Genomic DNA, 20,381 nt, shown 5'->3' with positions numbered 1-20,381 from the left:
GCTGTTACACATGACAAAAATTATCAGTGGCAACGTGCAACAAGCAAAACACTGCATCTTGTGGATTATTTTTTTTCCCCCTGGGAATGGAGGCATGTTCGGTTCCCTCCAACCTAGCAGAGGCTGAGAGACTTGCCTGTCTCTGCAGACGGAGTTTGCTAAGCGCTCCCTGGTGCGGGCGTTATCTCAGAACAGGTGCTGAAGTGGCTGCCGTCCCTATGGAGATAAGGTGGGGGAGTGCAGGAGAGGCAGATGAGCTGTGGATCAAAGGTCACGCTTTCCCACGGCTTGAAGTGATCTAGCCTGGGCAATCCATCCCCTTCCCAGGAGGCGAGGGCTGGCTTGACGCTGACAACCACTCCCTTCATCCCACACACCTTTTTTAACGACATGAACCCAGATGAGGACTCCCGCGGTGCCTCTGCGAAAGACACTGCTGAGAAGGGCCGGGGCTGCTACCAGAGGCACCGGTGGCGGCCGGGGCCTGCGGCGGCGGGAGGAATCCGGGGCGGCCGAGCCGCTCCACTCGCGGCCGCCGGCAGATGGCCCCCGCCGCCGCCCTCCGGCCCCGCCGCAGCGCCGGGGGCTGCCCGGGCGGAGGAGGGGCCGTGCTCGCCGCGCTGGATTTCCCAGCCCGCTGCCGTCCTCCTGCTCCCTCCCCGCGGCAGGGCGGGCGCGATGGCTCCCTGAGGGTGATGCCCCGGGCCGCCGCCGCCACCTTCTCTGCCGCCGGGTGCTGGGTGGGCGCGGGCGGGCGGCTCCCGGCGGCTCTCGCGAGGTGAGGAGGCCGGGCCGGGGTGAGGGCGCCAGCCCTCCCGGGGCGGGGGCAGTCTCCGCTACCGCCTCCTCCCGCCCGCGCCTCAGCCGCCGGTGCCGGGCGGGGGGGAGCCGGGCGGTGCGGAGGGGCCGGCCGTGTGCGGGGGAAGGAGGGAGCCGGCGCGGTGGCCGCCGTGAGCCCGGCCCGCCGCGCCTGACGGCTGCCCGCCGGCCATTCCTCCCCTGGAAATGCCCCTCCTGGCCGCACCGGCAGCCGGGGGCGTCATGTAGCGCAGAGGCAGCGGGCTCGGCGGGGCGGGAGAAGCCCCTTCCCTCCGTCCGCGTTCGCCGCACACACGCACGCAGCGCAGCGAGGCGCACGGCCGGCTCTTCTCCTCCCCCGCCCCGCTGGTTGCATGCCCGGCTCGCCGGGCGGAGGGACGGCGCGCCGCTGAAGCAGCCCAGACGCCGGGCAGCGCCACCATGGCCGAGGAGAGCTCCGATGTCCCCAAAGAGTTGATCGGTAAGGAGCGGGGCCTGGCGGCGGGGACGGGGGGAGTCCCGGGGAAAGGTGTTGCGAGATAAGGGTGGTGGTGGTGGGGGGGGGTTAAGTTTGGAGGCAGACGTGCGCGACCCCCGGCTGCAGCGCTGCCGGGGAGGTCGGGGGGGGGGGATTGCGGGGAGTCGGGGGCTGCTGCAAGGCGGGGGTGTGCTGTAGAGCCGGGGTGTTCCGTGGGGGTTGCCTGGGAGAGCCGAAGGGGCTGCGTGGGAGGTCGGGGGGAGACTCCGAGGACCCGGCGGGGGGCGGTGAGGCCGCTGCTGCGTGCGGGGAATGAGCTTGCGGGGGCTGCGGGCCTGCGGCGGGGAGCGGGGAGGGGGCGGCGGGCAGGGACTGGAAGCGTGTAACTCTCCTCGGGCAGCGCGGCGCTCCCCGGCGTGTCCGCCTTCCGGGGGGGGTCTGCGGGTGGGCAGGGCTCGGGGGGTCTTCGGGGAGCTGCGGGGTCTGGCAGACGCGCAGCGCAACTGCCCCGTGTCGCCCGTGCCGGGACAGCCGCACCGGGGCAGGTCCGCCTGGCGCCTCCGCCGGACGCCGCGGACTGGAGGCTCCGAGCATCGTTATTTATTTCCCCCTCTGGGCTTTGCGCGGTTTAAGACTCATTTTCTTATGTGTGTACGAGAGAGCGAGGGTATTTGTAATTAAAGTTTTACGGTCGCATGCACACAAACCCCTGTGTTCCATGGTAACGCTTAGGAAATCATAGGTGGTGGTAAGATCCCTGAAAATACTGTCGTCGCTACAGGGGAGCTTTCGGTAAATGGGTCATTAACACAGTAAGTTGGTAACCAGTGTCATTTGGGTCTGGTGCTCTAGGCCTGGTCCTCAGCCACCTCGCTCAGGCCAAACTTCCTTTGGTTTTAGTTGCAGTTTTGCCTGTTGAAGAGAGATCTAAGCATCTGACCAAAACGAGAATGGTTTATTGGAAAATGTTGCCTTAATAACAGATGGAAACAGAAATTTATCAGGCAACAAGGTACATATTGCATTGAATACAGTCCTTACAAACCTCTCGTAGTTCATTTACGCTGTTGCATTTCCTTCAGTTTCATCAGCCGGTGCTGTTGGTGGGATCTGGTTTTAACATTTGTAGCAATGTTGGTAAAAATCTGGATGGAAAGTTGCAGCTGTCACAGTTTTGTTGTGTGGGGTGGTTTTTTTTTTTTTCCTCTTTTCTCTCTCTCTTTTTTTTTTTTTTTTATGCACAGACAAAATAGCTCTATTTTGTAGTCTTTTCAATGTGCAGACCATGAGGTTTGCTTTAGTCTGTAGCTGACTACTGAGAAGCGATGAGCTGGGAAGTGTGCAAGGTAGGAGTAGCTATGGTCAAAACCATCAATTTTTTCTTTTTTAAAACAGACAGGGATGTTGAGGTGCTAATACATGGTACTGCTCAATGTGGATCTGCCCTGTACTCCTGTATTCCATGGGTGGGGCGTGGTGCATATTACAAGGAAGAGCAAAGTGAACATCTTCATGTATCCCATCATCTGGTGGCTTTGAACAACTTTAAGTATTACCACCCAGTCCTGATGCATTGCACCCACCCAGCTTGCTTTGACAAGGGGCCTGTGGATCTGTTGATGTAGAATGGTATGATTTCTAGCAGTATTTTGGTGCCTGCATGTTAAAATTTAACCTTTTAAATATGCTTTTTGTATTAACCCTGTGTTTTGAGAACAGGATTGAAAGGATGTGCCTTAGCACTTAGTGATTGGAGTGTGGAGATTAAACTGGGGGTAGGAGTGTTTGAGCTGCAGTTTTTCTGCTGTTACTCACTTCCTGTATGACCTTTGTTGGGTCTCTTAGGTCATAGTCTTCAAAATCCCTCTCTTACTGTTGGCTAACCTGGATCCGCTCCTCCGAGGTCTGGGTGTCTGAAGGCAGGCACTCATAGTCTCCAGTATTAAAAATGCATGAGTACTTGAAAATATGACCCTCAATGTTACGTTTCTATCTCTCAATCCAGAAGAGTGCTTTGCAAGTCCACTTGCCACTAATGTGTAAGGAAGTGTCCTCAGTCACATGGGGGATATCTATAAAGTCTTAACTCCTTGAAGAAGCATTTCTAGCCCTTTCTGGAAGATAGAGCCTTGGAGGGAGCTCACATCCCAATGCTCTGTGAAGAAGTCCAGGGTCCCAGGCCCTTTATCTCTGTGTGGGCTGTTGAAGTAAGAGCATTGGAGCTGAGGGCTTGTGGTGGGACAGCGAAAGTGAGTCTCCCCACGCCAGCGCCTTGGGAGGAAGACCCTTGCGAGATGCAGGCACTTGGAGCTGTTTGTGGGAGAGTAGAAACCAAAAGGCAGAGGCTGAGGGTGGAGGTGAAGCAACAGAGACAGCAACAATACCTTCCCTTCTGCAAGGAAGTAGGACTTTTTGATAAAAGACTACGTGGTCAGCTTGCTTCTGAGTTCCCAAGCAGGGACAGAAAGACCAGAATCAGGCATTAGCCATGGGAAAGCCTTGGGAAAACAGTTCACATCGGTAGGACAGGGCTGGACTTTCCCCCCAGGCTTTACTTACCTGGCTGCTTGGGGAGCTTGCAGCCTGGCCTCTGACCAAGTGGTTGCCCAGGAAGCCGGCCGTGCTGGCCCTCTGCCACAGCTTGGGACAGGCTTCTCGCTGGGCAAGCCCCTGCTACCGAGGAGCTTTTGTTTCCTGATAGGAAAATTAAAATTCTTGGGGAAAACATGCCGATTCTGCAGAAAGAGCTCTTTCTGGTGGCGAGTCACTCCAACCAGGCACGTTTCTGTCTTGCACACCCTCCTGCCCTGCAGGCAGAACGCTGTGGCCTGGGCTGAACATCCAGGCTTAATAAATAGTGTGTTGTTTGTGCTAACGCATTCAGACTACCAGATGAAAATTGTGTGGAAAAGTGCTGCACAGAGCGCTATAATTAAAAGCCTTAAGAAGAACCCATTATCTTCAATTTTAGCCTTTAAACTTCAGCATGCACAAGGTCAAAGTGTGTGTGTCTGGAGAGGGTGGAGACTTTCCTTCTACAGACGCCAGTTGTAGTGCTGGAAATAGGTTAATGTGTTCAAAAGATTTCTTGCTCATTCTTTTTCTCTGGGGGCTGGGGACTGAAACTTAGGGAAGGTGCCAAATTTGCTCTTATATAGATGAACTCCTCTGTTTATCTCCCATTTACACCAGTGTTGGTAGCTGTATAGGCTTTCTGACACAGTTCCCTGTGTATATGTTCCCTTCAGGCTAGGGTGCAAATGTTTAGGGGTAGGGCTGGTTCATTTGGTACTTGGCAGAGACTACATATACATGTGTATGCATATATGTACTAAAAGATTACAGCAATTAATGTAACTTTGGTGTTGGCACAATGAGGTGGTTTCACTGGGACTTGGACACAGACCAGTGTTGCCTTCCACAGCATCCACTGAGTAGCTCTCAGGTGTTGGTGTCTTGAAGTCTGCTCAGTTTGCTTTGCAACTTAAACGTGCAGAGTGCAAAATGTGTGAATGCTGGCTTTTCTGTTACCTGACCCATTTAGCCTCCCTGATTGTAATAATGGCAGACTAAAATTTTTGCAATGCAAGAAGCTAGTTGGCTTTAGCAAGCTTTTCAGGTGTAAATAATAGCAAGTGAGGAGTTTGCTGTGTTTTCCCGGAGTAGAGCTAACCAGTGCATGTGCTACGTAGTGCTGGAAAGAAATATTAGATTATGTTTAGAATCCTAGCGTATGAAATCGGCAATCGTGTCACAGTAGACATAACTTATTGTGTAGCTGACATACAGAAGTTGTATTTGTGTTGTGTTTAGTAGTGGTGCATGTGCATAAGACTTCAGTGAGTTCAAGCAGTTAAACAACATGGTTGAGTCTTCTAGAAAACTTGGCAGTGGTATCTGTTTCCTTCTCATGTTGACACTGAAGGTATGTCATTAAGGTATTTTCTTTTATTGCAGAAAGCGTCAGGGATGTTATTGGGAGGAAAATTAAAATTTCGGTCAAGAAGAAAGTAAAACTGGAAACCAAGGGAGATAAAGTGGATAACAAAATATTGGTAAGTACGACGACTGACTCTGATTAAATTTGTGGAGGGAAAGCCAATATCTTTTCAGAAGGCATTAATTCTCCTCTTGAAGGATTCTTTGAACTTTGTGTGTACCATAAGATACACATATTACTTGTTTTCCTACTTTCTAGCCTGCACAGCAAATTGATGTGCAGGTGTGTACATGTACATATATCAGTGAGTTATTATTCAGAGTTTAGGGTATTGTGTTGTGGACTGATGCTAAAGCAAGCTATTATTAGAACCTGTTCTAAAATAATTTGCTGCCTTTGCTGGTTAGGTTTCCCGTTTACATCTGTAGGAATTTTGAGTGGACAAGAAATGCAAAATAAAGCGTGTAGAATTACTTATCTTTTGAGAATCTTCTGAAACTGTTATGCATTGAAGAGAAACAGTAAAACTCTTGTGGTTTTTGAACTCAAATGGCTGTTTCTACTTTTTAGTATTTTCTGTTAAGTCACACATCTGCAATTTAAAATAAATGCTTACTGTGTGGGATCCTCCATTGTCATTCCTAAAACTGTAGTGGAGGAGAGTGTCGGATTAATCTCACTGAAGTATGCTTTCCTGTTTTCTCAATAATAGTTTTGCTGGCCTCTCTTGATAAGAAGAAAGCTGTGGTAATGAGTCGGTATGCTTGTGTATTATCTTGAATACGTGGGTATGCAAAAAGAGATGGCACTTTGTTTTTTCATTCTTTTGATACCTCTCAGGACAACAAGAGTAACAAATGCAAATAAATACAGTGATGCTATAATATTTTGCAAGATGTTTGAAATGTGGTGCTTTCTGTCAGTCAGAATGTGATTGCATACTTGAAAGTTTCATTGCTAAGACTGTTGTTACAGATTTTAGGTACATACCCCATACAGATATTCTGTTTTGTCTTTAGCAACTGCAAGTTATTAATCAGTTCTGAATTTATCTTCATGAAGTACATGTTGATTATCCCAGGGCAGGAAGACTGTTGATAATGGTTTACTTTACAGTGAGAGCAGCTACTTAAGGAATTTGGAATATTTTCTGCATAATATTGATGCATGTTATATGTACTGGAAATAGGTTGAGTATGTGGATGTTGATTGATGGTCTGGATTTATTTGAAAGCCATGTTTATACAGAAGGCTGACAGTTTCACTGAAGCAGTAACACTTGACTGACTTCTTGACTCATACAAAATCATTCCTGTTATCAATAGTGAAATATACTGTGGAAATATGAAATACTGTTCTGATGGGACTAAAAGAATGTCAAACTTTGAATTCTCGGTGAAGTTTCTAAGGCATGAACTACTCAGTGGTGAAATGCCTAAATATGATGACTCAGATGTTTTTTCTCTCCTAAGCTCTCAGGTGGGGGACTTTAACCTTTAATGACTGAAGAGGTACTGAAAGGGAGGGAACTTGCTGAAGGGGTTCACAAGTTAGTGAGAGCTTCTTGTGTGCGTGCATGTTGTCTTCAGCGTGCAGGATAAGTCTTTCAAGGGGATGAATTGCTGAAGGGGGTATTGTCTGATAGAAAATCACTTGATCTTTGGTGCAAAAATGCAGAGGATTTATGTTGAAAAAAAGAGAATGTTTTCATGGTTGGAGAAATTGACTGAATGCCAGGACTGGATTTTGCCTTGTGTGAAGCTGTACAAATCGCTAATGATATTTTTTTGTTACAATGTTTCACTAATTGCATATGTGTATCTTTATGTGGGTTTTTTTGCAGAAGTGCTGAGTGTTGGCTGCTGTGGCAGAGGCCAGTGCAGACTGTGGTTCCTTTTGAGGATGCAGTTCTCTGAAAAACATGACACCAGTGGCACCTTAAGTTGGGTACCTCACATTAGTGGAGGCTTCTTGGCCTTACGGTGTCTACATGCTCTCATTTCATACCTGTGAAGTAGAGGAGGTATACCCTCCTCTCCTCAAAGGAGTGATAAACTTTGCTTCAGAAATATGCATGTGCTTAATGCTGAACGTCATAGGAACGCTGCCAATGAAATTAAGAATTTTTGCTCTCCAAGCTGGGACTTAACGGTATTCCGTAAATAATGCACATGTCCGCGTTCTGACCTGGGCACATAAAACCCAGTGCTGAATTGCTCTGCCTTGGGTGAGCGTGTCAAACTGAATGCTGAATGAAGTGTTGGCGGCAAAAGCAGTTTAGTAATTAAAGACTATATCCTTAAGTGCATGCACCAGAGGGCTCAAATATGATTGCATGGGCAACCTTCATGCTGGCACTCCTCGACTCATGAGAGCTTCGTTTTGAAATGTTAATGTTTTTCTGAGCACAGTCTCTAGAGTGCATGGGTTAGCAGTGAATTGTTTTGGGATTTTGTTTTAAATGTTATTACTAGTTGAGTGTTTACACGCAAATTAGGTAGCATGAATTGGGTCCAGCACTTGAGAAAGTAACAGTTGCTCTCAGTCGAGCAAACCTCAGGGCTGTGGTGGAATGTGCTCAAGGTTTTAGAAGAGGTTGATCGCAGAGGTTGGCACTGAGCCCTGGCACCCAAATCTGTGTTTTAATTAAGCGATCTCTCAGTCTTCCGTCCTAGGAAAATCCGGCAAAATCAGTACTACTTTGAGAGAGAGAAATTGTTTAGAAATGATTGCACTTGGCAGGTAACTATAAAAACACTCCAATCTGGCCCTGTTGTTCACAGTGCACTCAAGGTGCAGAATACTCAAATATGGATATAACCATCGCTCTGCTCTGGGAAATTCCTCTGATAATTAAGATGGAGATTAGAATCTGAGACTGAAGTGCAAAAAAACCCTGGTGTTGCTTGAAATAAGGCACATATGTTAAAATGGTGAAATTGGTGGGTGAACTTCATGCGTGCCATAAGGTGCTTTAGGACCTCACCTCTGGGTGCCAGAGTTTGGAAATTATGACTGAGTTTTAATGTGAGAGAGTTGTGTTTGTTTTGTTTTGTTCTTTTCCAGTCTGTACAATGAGCTTGCTGCCTCAGTAATCTCGATTTGCAGTTATTTGGCTTTTCAATCATTCATAATGATGCAAACCAGTAAACATAGGGAGGAGCTCAACTGCCTCTGCTCTGCTGGTACCAGGTCTCAGATGTGCAGGCAGAAAACTGGTGTCTGACCCTGAGAGCCAATAACCAGATTGAATGAGCAGATCAGTCCTTGAGCAATTAGGGCCAAACCCCAGCCCTATCCAAGCCTTCTTTATCTGCTAGCAGCGCAAAGCTGCCATTAGGGATGGCATGGAGGGAACATTGAGTGGTGGCAAGCTGCTGGACACAGGCGTAGCTGTGGCATTGCTTATGCTGGAGCTGGGTGCTGGAGCTCCAGAGCAATATGGGGAGCCCCAGACAAAGCTTCTCCTGGCGTTTTGGGTCACGTACTTGTGCTATGTCAGAGCTGGCCTTGGATGCAGGCAGCCAACCTCCAGAAGAACCCTTGAGCAGGCCACGCTGGGTGGCTTCAGGTGGCCCTCAGCCAGAGGCAGAGTACTGCTGCAGGAGGGGACCCCATGGTGTTTGGCTTCAGTATGGTTATTGCAACAGTAGTTTTATCGGGTTAAAATACAATGTCACTATTTCATAATCTGGCCGAGGATTGTTTTGGTTTTGTGGGATTGTTTTGTTTCAACCTGATTTCACATGAGGACAAGGCTTCAGGCATCATGCTGAGTGTTTGCTGTGTTCCTCCTCGCACTGACAACTTCTGACCTTCTTGGCTGGTTTCAGCTTGAGCTGATGGGTATGTAGAGGTCTAAGTTGTAATGACAATAGTGTCGGGTTGGGGGGTGGGGACAGAGAAAAAGAAGAGAAACTTTATACCTACTTCTTCCCCTGAAGGCCTCGCCTTCTGGCACGGTAAGGGATCAGACAGAATGCCATGTCCCTGGGAAAAATTTCAGTGTTTTGTCTTGTTTTTTAACCCAGAGGCCTTGGTGGTTATCATATTAGCACTTACAGACAAACTCCAGAAGAAAACTGGGCTTCTTGGTTTTGGCGTTTGTGGTGCTGCTTTTTTCCACCGCAAGATACCCATGATATCTTTATAATGTTTTTTCTGAATATTTCCCATTGGAGTTTCTTATCAGATTTATTATAATTAGTAGCAATCATTTGAGAAGCTAAAATATTAAGATAAAGGCAATATGTTTAATACATCTGATCAGCTCATTATGAAATACCAGTGTTTTCAGGAATGGTTCATGACAGGCCAAAATTCCAGGATTCCTCTCGCTTTTTTTTTTTTCCTTTATTGTTAATAAAAGAGAATACTTCTAATCCAGTTGCTTTTGAAATTAATTTTCCTTGACAAAATATTTAGATGATATATGTGAGGAAATATTGGCATCTCATACTTGCTGCAAATGACTATGCATTCTGTATGGCTGGTCTGGATTCTTTTTACTTTGTTGTTGTCATTTTTTTTTCTTTTTTTGGTTGGGGTCATTTTCTTATGTTTTCATAACCTCAAGGTCATAGAATAGTTTGATGTGATGTAGTGACCACGAGTACCTTATTAGGAAATCCCACTGGGGAATTTCAGTTATGCTGCTGCCCCAGGTCATTTTGTTTTCTTTGTTAAAATATCACAGTACTACTTCTGCAACCGGGACAGTTGCTTTGGCAGGTGGCTCTCCTTAAAATGTACTATATGCCCAACTTGGGTTTACTGGGAGTGATTTATATGTCCTTGTCACTTTCTTTGGGACATATGTTTCCATGGGCTTTTAAAACAAAATGTTTAGTTGATTCCGGTCCAATAGGTTTATATGTGTTCTGTGCACATGGTCTGAAACTTCATATTCTGCTTCTACAGACTTACTTATGAAGACCAAAATTTTATTTAAAACAAAAAAAATATCTATATTTGCTTTTGAAGAAGCATTTATGGCCATCTTGTGCACTGTCCATGTGGCTGCTGAATTCTGCTTGAACCACCTGTCTGGCTGTACTGAAGCAACTGAGAAAAGAGCTTATGAGCTACTGCGCCTGTTCAGCTGTAAGGATGGCAGTCTCTAGGTAGAGGCAGTGATATCTTGTAATGCCAAAACTATTTTGGGATTAAAAGCTCTGGCACTTCTTTTCCATTGCTCATCTTTTGTCTCGATCCATCCATGATATTCTGTTCAAACAGAGATGAATTTTTCGATGTAGCTAGGTGCAAATGTATTGCCTTAAAAAATATGCACTTGCATTAAATCTCTAAGAGCATGAAGCTCACAGGGTTGTCCAAGGTTAGTTTTACATAAAATGTGTGCGAACTCACACGTTGTATCATGGCAGCTGGTGTGTGATAATAATGTTAAATATGGACATTCTTTTAAAATAATGGTGTTTCCTCTTCTCTGCCCAGAACATTGAGTGTTATGACATATCTCTTAAGTGTGTGTTTATGAAGATGGTAGGAAGTAGGTGTTGGTACATGCCTCATGTCAGGCTATCTAAATGAAGTGAGGTAGAGTAAGCAAAAATACTTATATGTGAAAATGTATTTTAATACACTTACAAGGTGCCTCTTAGAAAACAGATGAACTGTGGCCAATAAAATTGTGATGGAAAACCGAAATAATAAGAGTACTGCTGGAAATAGAATTTATTAATCCAGTCATGCAGTTGTATATAGTCCCAAAATAGGTACTGCTTGAAAAAAGTACTCATATGCAAGTTTTACTGAAATCTACATTTGTTGTACACCAATCTATAATATTACTTTTTAACCAGTGGGAGGATATATGGATTTAACATTCTGATGCTGTGATGGTGCATGCATATGTTCAAATCCTCTTTGTTGAGATGTTTCCACTTGTAGGAGGTGAAACTGGCCGTTAAGAGAGTTGACCAAACTGAGAGGAATGCTTCCCTCTTCTTTGGGTTGGTGGGGTTGGGAGTTGCTTTTCCTTCCTCAATTTCCACTTCCAATTTCTTCTTCCAGTTTTCTTTTTCCTCTCCTCCTTCCTTATTTCTGTCCTCTCCTGCACTCAAAGCATCCATGGCAGACAGGACTTTGTGTTGTGTTTAAACTGATGTCAACACACTTTTTAGCGTAATAACAGTACAAATAAACTCTGAGGCTCCTTTCCCTCAGGTTTGTCTGCTTTAAGGCTAAGATATAATCTATTTGCTTAATTAAATTGGCCTTTGACCAGACTGAAACAGTACTCTTTCTCTGGCTACCCAGGCAAAATGTAGGTTTGCCACAGTCCCGGCACTTCTGTGTCCTTTTAACTGCAGCTCTGCCCAGAGATGTATGTTTTCTATGACACTTGGTTAAAGCAAAGGAGGTTTCTTGCACATTCAGAGAATAGCATATTATTTTCATGCTGTGAGAGGGTAGTATAACCTTTACATCAGAAGGGCAGCTTGCTTGCTCTCCCTTTCTTTCGTTTACGGCAACTGGTACACATAGGGGAAAAAGTAGGAAAAGGTAACTGGTCTTCTGGTGCCCTGAAGGTACTTGCCTTTGTTCTGTCTCATACTTTGCATGTACATACCCACCTGTGGGCTTAAATATCCTTATCTGCCTTCTGGGAGGAGGAAATGTAAACATTACCTCACTCTTAGCGGCTTCTGGTTTTTTGTTCACAGCTCTAACAGCTAAGAGGAAGGAAAAAAGGAGTGGTGGTGGGAGGCAGGAGTCCACTATGGCTCTGAATTGTTCGTGGAATCTTTCCTTCTGTCAATTTTTCAATACCCAGTTAAAAATTGTTTTTAAAAAACGGTCACACTATTTCTACTTCTTTTGCTGAATATATAATGTACCAAAGTGGTTTGCTAATGTACTTTAGTTTCTAGAGGGCCTCACTCCCTGCCACCATTATTTGCAAATGGAACCTTCTTAAGCAAAGATTTGCATTGAAATCTCTGCATAAAAGTGTCAGAAGACTGACTAATACATATAACTTCCCAAAAACTGGAAACAAAAAATAGAAAATGAGCCTTACGGTCAACCTTGTCTCAGTCACTCTTCTCCACTAAGGGCTTATTTTTCCAAGAAAGAGAAGGCTTGGAAGGGAACAGAATGTGTTATTTGGTAGACCAATATAAATGCAAAAAGACTTGTCTGTATTTTTTTTTTTCTCTCTCTTTTTTTTCTCTCACAGCTTATTTTGTCTGCCTGAACATACTTTTTCTAAGAAAAGACTTCCCAGGCAAGGAATGTGGTTCACTTCACTGTAAGTGGTGTGGAAGAGGATGCAGTCAGCTTGAGAAAGGCTGCAAGGGCTGCTAATTGAAAAGTTAGTGCAGCATACTGTGAAAAATGCTTCTTGTTGCTCAGAGCCCCTCTCTTCAACCATTGTTGTGGTGGAAAAATGAATGAATGTCACTGATCTGTCTGATTATTAAAGTACTTATTTGGATCACCTACAATTCTACTTTTTTTTTTTTTTTTCTTGTGTTGGTGGTAATTTAATTCTGTGTAAAGTAATTACAGGCCCAGGATGTAAAATTAGTCTTTAAATATAACTGCTGCTGTGCTTTGTACTGCTACGGAGTCCCCAAGCTGATTTCTGCCCTTGTTCCTATGTAATCTCTCCCTGTTGCTGGAACACCTACTCTGTGGCACCTTATGAGCGATATCTTTTTGTTAACGGCAGCTTCCCAGTTCGATCATTTAAGATGACAAAGTGTTATGATGAAAATTTAATTTTAAGAGCCAGAGTCTGATAGCCCAGCACTCCTGACATGGACATAACCAAATTAATTGGCCTGCGGGGTGAGGGAAGAGCTACCCTGGCTTGGGAAGTCAGGATAGCAGAATAAGGTCCAAATAGCTGTGGTACGTGATTTTAGCATTAGCAACCTGAAATAAGTTTCTGCTGGTTGGCACAGAGTCTGGAGAAGTCGTCACGTTGCTGGTGGTGAGCGTGGGAGAGACGGTTGCCTGGTCCCATGGGGACCAGGGCAGCGACTTCTGGGAGAGCAGTGGATAGGTGGGTTTTTGGCAAAGCAGAGGGCTGCTTTAACGGAACAGTATTTGTACATGGTTATGTTACTGTCAGTCTTCAGGGGACTTTGCAAATGAATCCTGACAGCACTCGCTCCTCTGAAAAAATACGAATTAAAAAGGTGCACATGTCCTGTGTGGCTAATGCAAAGATGCCTGCAGTACAGAAACAGTGAATGAGCAAGGAGCAGCTCTTACATGGGCAGGTTATGTTTCTGGATCTTCTTTGCAAAACAGCCTTTACAAAAACAAAGAAATTGTGGTCTAGGTTTGTGGGTGCTTGACATTGTGTAGCTTATTGCCTTGGCTGACAGTTGGTGTTTGTATCCCCACATGCAGTAGAAGGCCTGTGGCCCATGGTGGATGAAAAATTGGACATGAGCCAGCATCATGCACCTGCAACCTGGAAAGCTGGCCCGTATCTTGGGCCACATCAAAAGGAGCGTGACCAGCAGGTCAAGGGACGTGATTCTGCGCCTCTGCTCCGCTCTGGTGAGACCCCACCTGGAGTCCTGTGTCCAGCCCTGGAGTCCTCAGTACAGGACAGACATGGGCCTGTTGGAGAGGGGCCAGAGGAGGCCACAAAAATGATCAGAGGGCTGGAACACGTCTACTGTGAGGACAGGCTGAGAGAGCTGGGGTTGTTCAGACTGAAGAAGAAAAGGTTCCGGAGAGACCTTATTGTGGCCTTTCAGTACTTAAAAGGAGCCTGTAAGAAAGATGGGAACAGATTTTTTAGCAGGGCCTGTTATGACAGGACAAGAGGTAATAGTTTTAAACTAAAAGAGGGGAGACTGAGGCTAGACATGAGGAAGAGATTTTTTTTTACACTGAGGGTGGTGAAACACTGGCCCAGGTTGCCCAGAGAGGTGGTAGATGCCCCATTCCTGGAGGCATTCAAGACCAGGCTGGATGGGGCTCTGAGCAGCCTGATCTAGTTGAAGATGTCCCTGCTCATGGCAGAGGCGTTGGACTAGATGACCTTCGAAGGTCCCTTCCAGCCCAAACTGTTGTATGATTCTCTGACAGCAGGATGGGCTTCAGAATGTATGCATGTGCAAGTAATAAACAGAAGGGGAGACGCTGTGTGCGTTTTCCCCTTAGGATTTCTGTCCTACATTGCTTTTCTGAGTGGTGTTTGTTTCTGTGCTTTTTAGCTAGATCGATAACTAGATTTAATTTTGTTCCCTTTCTGCAGTTAAAGCAGTGCATTTAGCAGTGTGCTGCCTGTGCGGTGGGCAGTGGTGCGGCTGGCGTGTCTGGCAGCACTCTGATAGCCAGGGCTTAGGAGGCTGAGATCATTTCCATTTTGTGTTCCTGAGTGCTTGAAAGATGCTTGCCGGAGGCATGTCTTTATGGAATAACCACTTCAGGTACATGTCTTTGAATGCATACTCGGCTCTCCTATTCTCTCCTTGTACATAAAACTTTGACAAACCACTGCTTTTGTAGAGCTTAATGAAATTTCGAGGATTTGAGCTGGGTTACAGATACCTACTTATTATTGGGGCCTGGGAGGAAAACCAGAAAGTGATACAGCTGCTGGGGAGCAGTTTCTACTCAGATCTGATTAGGGGAAGTGAATGGCTGTTGACCCTTATCCGTATTGGGAGACAGGGCACTGCTTTGTTTGTTCAGGGTCAACCTTTGAATGAAAAGGCTTCTCCCTCTCTGCCTTCAAGGCCATTAGCAAGGCTGAAACTTTCCATACAAATCTATTGATAAAGGTGAAGCCTTTTAGAAGCTCATCTCTTTACAAACACTTGAGCTGGTATTTTAGAATGATACCATCTTACAGCCGTGTACCACGTGAGCTTCTACTCCACTGCAGAGCTTGAGGAGCTCTAGGTGAGGAGCAGTGAAGGTAGGTCAATACAGATGTCTGAATTTTTAGTGCAGCTGGCTTTACCTGATTTCTGCTGCCTTTTTAAGTTTATTCATATTCCACAACTAAAATATGTCTTTCATGTTATTGTTTTTTTAAGAAGTGTAACATGAAAAATGTGTTTTACATATAACAGGCAGTTTTATTGACTGTGTCACTGTTCACATCTGCACCTATTGAGAGTTTTGGCTTTGTGCTTTCTGTTCTACCGTCTTAAGAAGGTACTGAAATGCCTGGTCTTTTTGCAAAGCATGTTGGTGTATGCTGTGTACAATTGTTGCATATGCTGTGGGTATCTTTATGCTCCCTTTCATACCTTTCCATCTCCCTCTTTGCTGTCCTTTCATTTTCTCTGCTTCAGCAAGACTGTGGAAACTTTCCTGTGTGTAGATTAGTGTCAGAACTTGGGTTTGCTTTGTAGTCTACCCCTTCTCACACTAGTGTCCTCCTTTTCCCAGTGGTCTATTCCCCCACTTCTGTTTCCTTTCCTTACAGAGGTAATAGAAACATCTCCAAAGACCTCAGCATCTCCACAAATAATAGAATCATAAAACAGTTTGGGCTGGATATGTGGATGATGGACAGAAAATAATGCTGATATGCTAAAAAATATTGATGGCTGCCATAAACTTATTCTGTATACAATTTTACTTGATTCTGCTAGCCAAGTTCTTTTCTTCCTTGTTGTCTGATTGCATCAAAATCTGTGCTAGATCTATGTTATTTGTGTCATGGAAGGTATTTGGTTCATACTGGGCATTAGGGAGGTGCTAGTAAAATCTAGTTTTAGGTTCTTTCTACCTTTCCCAAAGCATCTTTCCTTTTTATTTAAAAAAAACCCCAAAAACCAAAACAAAACAAAAACAAACCCCACACAAATAACCCCCCCCCCCAAAAAAAAAACCAGCAACAACAAAAACACCAAAAACCAACCAACAAACAAAAAAACCCAAACAAACCCAAACCAACTGCTAGCATCTCAACGCAGTGTTGTGCAGATCATGCTTGTCATGAGGGGAAGCAAGATGATATGATGGACACAACTTGCTTACATTGCTCTCTCCATCTTTCTATATAGATGAGCTGCTGGGCTGAAAAAAAAGGAAAAAAGTAAACCCTAAATAAGCAAACAACTGTAGTATAACATGGCAATTTAAATGTCATTAGCTGATGTGGATAGTGCCAGAGCAGCTTAAAAGACTTCAAAAGGGATTGGTCTGTGAATGCGATGCTGTGTTACCCAATTCTTATGATTTTTCTCTTTGCTTTAGGAAGACATCATCTCAGAGATTTGACTGCAGATGAATTTAACTGTGTCTTACATATTCTGAACTATTTCCCTCACAGATTATTTCAAAGCCACTTTTCTACCATTTAGTTTCTTATTTACACCATGCAGGAGAACAGCAGGAGAAGCTGAATGTGAGTGTCTTAGGCTTCTATGTAGGTTAGATCAACTAAAGCTTGGAAAAGCTGGTTGTATGGAGAAGAGTGTGCGTGCAATCTTTAGCCAAATGCCGAGAAAAGTCTTCGGGAGTGGTCTAATACAGCCGGGACCTCTGTTTTGTTTCAGTTGTAAACTGTTGCTGGTTTTTACCTGCACTGAATACTACTAAAACTGGTAAGATGTGCAGGTCTCAACTCTTCAAAGTTGCGTTTTCAAGTTAGAAAGAGTTTAGGTGGTTGCAGAACCAATGCTGACAATTGCCCTCTTATTGTTAAACTTTGTCAGCAGCTAAAGATTTATTAAACTTAGTAACTGCTTATTGTAATCTTTGGAAATATATTTTTCCCTGTCAAATATTTTGGAAACATTTAGCAAAAATCAAGAAACCTAAAGATGAGTTAGTTTAATGTAAAAGTTGCAGTGTAATGCTATCCTTTGCAAGTATTTCCTGTAACATTATTAGATGGATCTGCTGTTGTTTCTATGTGCATGAAATGGTGTGAAATTAAAATCTTGCAGGTTTTTGTATGGTGTTAATTTATCACAATGTAGCCTTAATGAAATTTTAGTAGGGCTTTGTTCAGCCTGAGTGGTTAAGTCTGCCCCAAACAGATTATTTCCTACTGTATTTTCTCAAATTTTTCTCTATTTTTTTTCCTATTTTTATCTTCCATTGTTTATTTTAGAATATTCCGTATGTTGTTTTTTGCTTTTTGGATGGTCTGTTTAGTTTCACCATAAAGAAAATATTGCAGACGTTTGTTTGGAATCCAGACTGGCCTTAAGGATGTATGCGGAATTGAGGGAAGAATTGGCAAGTCAGCGTCTCAGCCTCCCCTTTCACCTCTGTAACTGCTCCTGTTGTCTTCCACTGCTCTCTGAGATGTGACTTGTGCAGTGCTGATGGTGCTTCTCCTTTCTGCTCCTACCACCATGAAGCTTTTGTGGAAGGGGTTAGTGATGGTGCTTGGCACAGAGCACTGGGTACCTCCTTTCCCCTGTCTGCTGCTAATGCTCTCTGGCTCTAAGTAATCAGAGAATGGTTTGGGTTGGAAGAGACCTCTGGAGATCATCTAGTCCAACCCACCTGCTAAAGCAGGTTCACCCAGAGCAGATCACACAGGAAGGTGTCCAGGTGGTTTTCAATGTCTCCAGAGAAGGGGACTCCGCAGCCTCTCTGGGCAGCCTGTTCCAGTGCTCTGGCACCCTCAAAGTAATGGAAATGTTTTCTTATGTTTAGATGGAACTTGGAAACTTTTTCCTCAAGTCATCTTCGCCTGCTAATTTTTTAGTTTTATTGATAATACTTTTAAAAAAGCTCAGCTTGTGCAAAAAGGGATATACAGCCTGATGGAACTGGCAAAAAGTGGAGGAATAACTTTCTCTACCTCCCTGTGTGACTGTTTCTGAAGTTCCTGGAACATAAAGAGGAAGAGCTGGCAGAGACTTGAGGCTCTCAGTCAGAAGCCTGGCAGGAATTAAGCAAGCTGCCTTAGTTGTTCTTGTGTTTTTGTGTTCTCTTGAAGTGTATTTTCTGTGGACCAGGCGAAGGGACTGGTTATAAATGCAGCATCCATCTCACTGGGTCTTAGTTCTCAGTGAAGTAATTTGAGATCCTTTGGTAAAACATGTTCTTTTCATACATTTGCTTGTTTACCCCTTTGCAGTTACCTTTAAAAGACAAGTTGTCATAGCATCACAACTTGCTTAAGTTTTGTTTCTGTAGGGATACTCTCATAGTAAATGTAGCAAACTGAGAGAGCATCGCGTAAGCGCTTTAAAGTGCATAAGACACTTGCATGAATGTTGCTCCCCTGTCTCTCAGAACTGTATTTCAAGCTATGCATTAGCTTTGAGGTCCAGTTCTCTGAATTAAGACTTAGTATAATGAAATGTTCTGAGAAAATCCTTTAAAACATGTGGGGTCCAGATTAATCTTTGGGAAGATGTCAGAGTTGTTTGGCACAGTGTGGTTCTTACCACTTGCATCTTGAAGAACACTGCGTAAGTCCTTTAAGACTTTTCATGGATATCAGATGACCCTCCCTTAGAGAGGAGAGAGATTTTCATAACTGACCTTTGGATAATCTGATGACATTGTCTAAGAAAATAAACAAAAAAAAAAGTGGTCATGTGGAATTTGACCTGCAGTCATTTAAACTTGGGTGATGGAAATTCATTAAACACTGATCTCTTACATTTTCAGGGTTTCTGACTAACCCATCTGTTCAGTTACGTTGGACTCCATCTACTCAAATGTGACCAAAACCTAATTTTGGTTTCTTACCTGTAATCTCCACTGGTCTAAGTGTGGCTTTTGGACCCCACACTTGCAAGGTGAAGAGTGGATTGGATTTGCCCTGTTAGAGTTTCTTGCACAGCCCGAGGATTAGTGGATCTGTTAGTGCGTGGTGGAGCCAGGCCAGTTGGACTTGGCATTAGGTTAATGCTTAGGGCATTGTGGATGCCTTGACATGAGGAAATTTAGTATCTGGGTTACAGTTGCCTCCAGCAGCAGTGTTAAGCTGCTACTGTAAGAAAAATAATACTCCTTTTCTGATTTTTATTTTTTTTAAATTCCCCTGTAGTGGAAAATCTGTCCTGAGCTGATTTTAGCATTACACAGCAGTAAAAATTTGTAGTGGTTTGCAGTTATCACTATACCACTGTGTGGTAAGGATGCTTTCAAGCATCTGTAATGGGGATATTGATGTTTTTCCCCTCCCGTAGGCAGAGTTCATGCGTAAAATGAGCGTTGAGCTTTTAAGTGTGTTTAATGATCACCCCTTCCATGAACGTCTACTAATGCATATAAAGTTGCACACACTGATGCTTTAGATAGGTCTGTGACTTAAAGAGCTAGTTTATTATATGTTGCCTAATATATTACACATAGATTACATAAATTTCAAAGATTGTGTTATACTCTTATTTTAAGGTCAGTAGAATAACTGAAATAAGAGGCAATAAAATCAAACCTTCTGAGCCCAGCATGCTGCCTCTTGCATCAAGATGATGTTCAGTTGCTAAATATGTTTTCCCCGGGCAGCGAGCGTGTCTGCAGATTCTGCAATGCCCATTTGTTTCAGCCTGAGCGCACTCTTCTATGACACTTGCTGTGAAATACCATAGCCTGGTTCACCTTCTATGCTGCTGAGTTCTTGTAGCTTTATCTGCTTCGTTTATTCATTATTAAATGCATGCTTTCTGCTTGAGAAGTGATATAAAATCCCTTTCACTCTGGCTGAACCCAAGAACCTCCACTGAGAGTCTAGAAGGGTTATTAATTTTTTTTAATGCAAATACTATGCATTTCTACTTTTTACTGAAGTGCTCTTCAGACTAGACTACTTAACAGGCTGGTAGATTCTCTCCATCCTGTTCTTTAAGCTGTGTAGTCATGCAAAATTGAAATGCTAGATTTTTCCAGATTTCTACTGAAAACAGAAACAAGAATATCTCATGTTTGAAAATATTTCCAGAGGTCTGATGATATATTAGGTCTACAAAAAAAGAACGTTCATATTATGTGGAATGTGTGTTGTTACGGGTACTTATGTATTAATGTAGCTGTTATGCTGTCCCCATGAAGAACACACATGCACAGTATAAAACTGAAAGGTGTGCTTTTCTGACATGAGCTACAAGAGTTCAAACTTTCTGAAGTTTTAATTTTAAAGTAACTCAGTTTAGACATCCAGTGTTAATATTTTTTTTGTTTATTTTTAGTGTTACAATGATTTGAGAAAAACAAATAAAGCAAGGCTTTGTGTTTCCTTCCTAA

The 20,381-nt window shown here is 44.1% G+C and overlaps 1 protein-coding gene across 8 annotated transcripts in view; it reads left to right on the top strand.

Annotated features, from left to right (window-relative positions):
- The first annotated feature begins 1,013 nt into the window (after positions 1-1,013).
- The window catches only part of CARMIL1 (capping protein regulator and myosin 1 linker 1), a 198,152-nt gene continuing 178,784 nt past the window's right edge, over positions 1,014-20,381 (top strand). For all 8 annotated transcript variants that reach the window (XM_065052981.1, XM_065052980.1, XM_065052978.1 and 5 more), the window contains exons 1-2: positions 1,014-1,279; positions 5,234-5,331. In XM_065052981.1, coding sequence (XP_064909053.1) covers positions 1,240-1,279; positions 5,234-5,331 — 138 coding nt within the window. In that variant the 5' untranslated portion in view covers positions 1,014-1,239. The remainder of the gene's footprint in view (positions 1,280-5,233; positions 5,332-20,381) is intronic.

Source organism: Columba livia, chromosome 2, assembly GCF_036013475.1.
Source record: "Columba livia isolate bColLiv1 breed racing homer chromosome 2, bColLiv1.pat.W.v2, whole genome shotgun sequence".
NCBI lineage: Eukaryota > Metazoa > Chordata > Aves > Columbiformes > Columbidae > Columba > Columba livia.
Note: the sequence above shows the minus strand (reverse complement) of the source record. Positions and strands in the feature narration are given on the sequence as shown.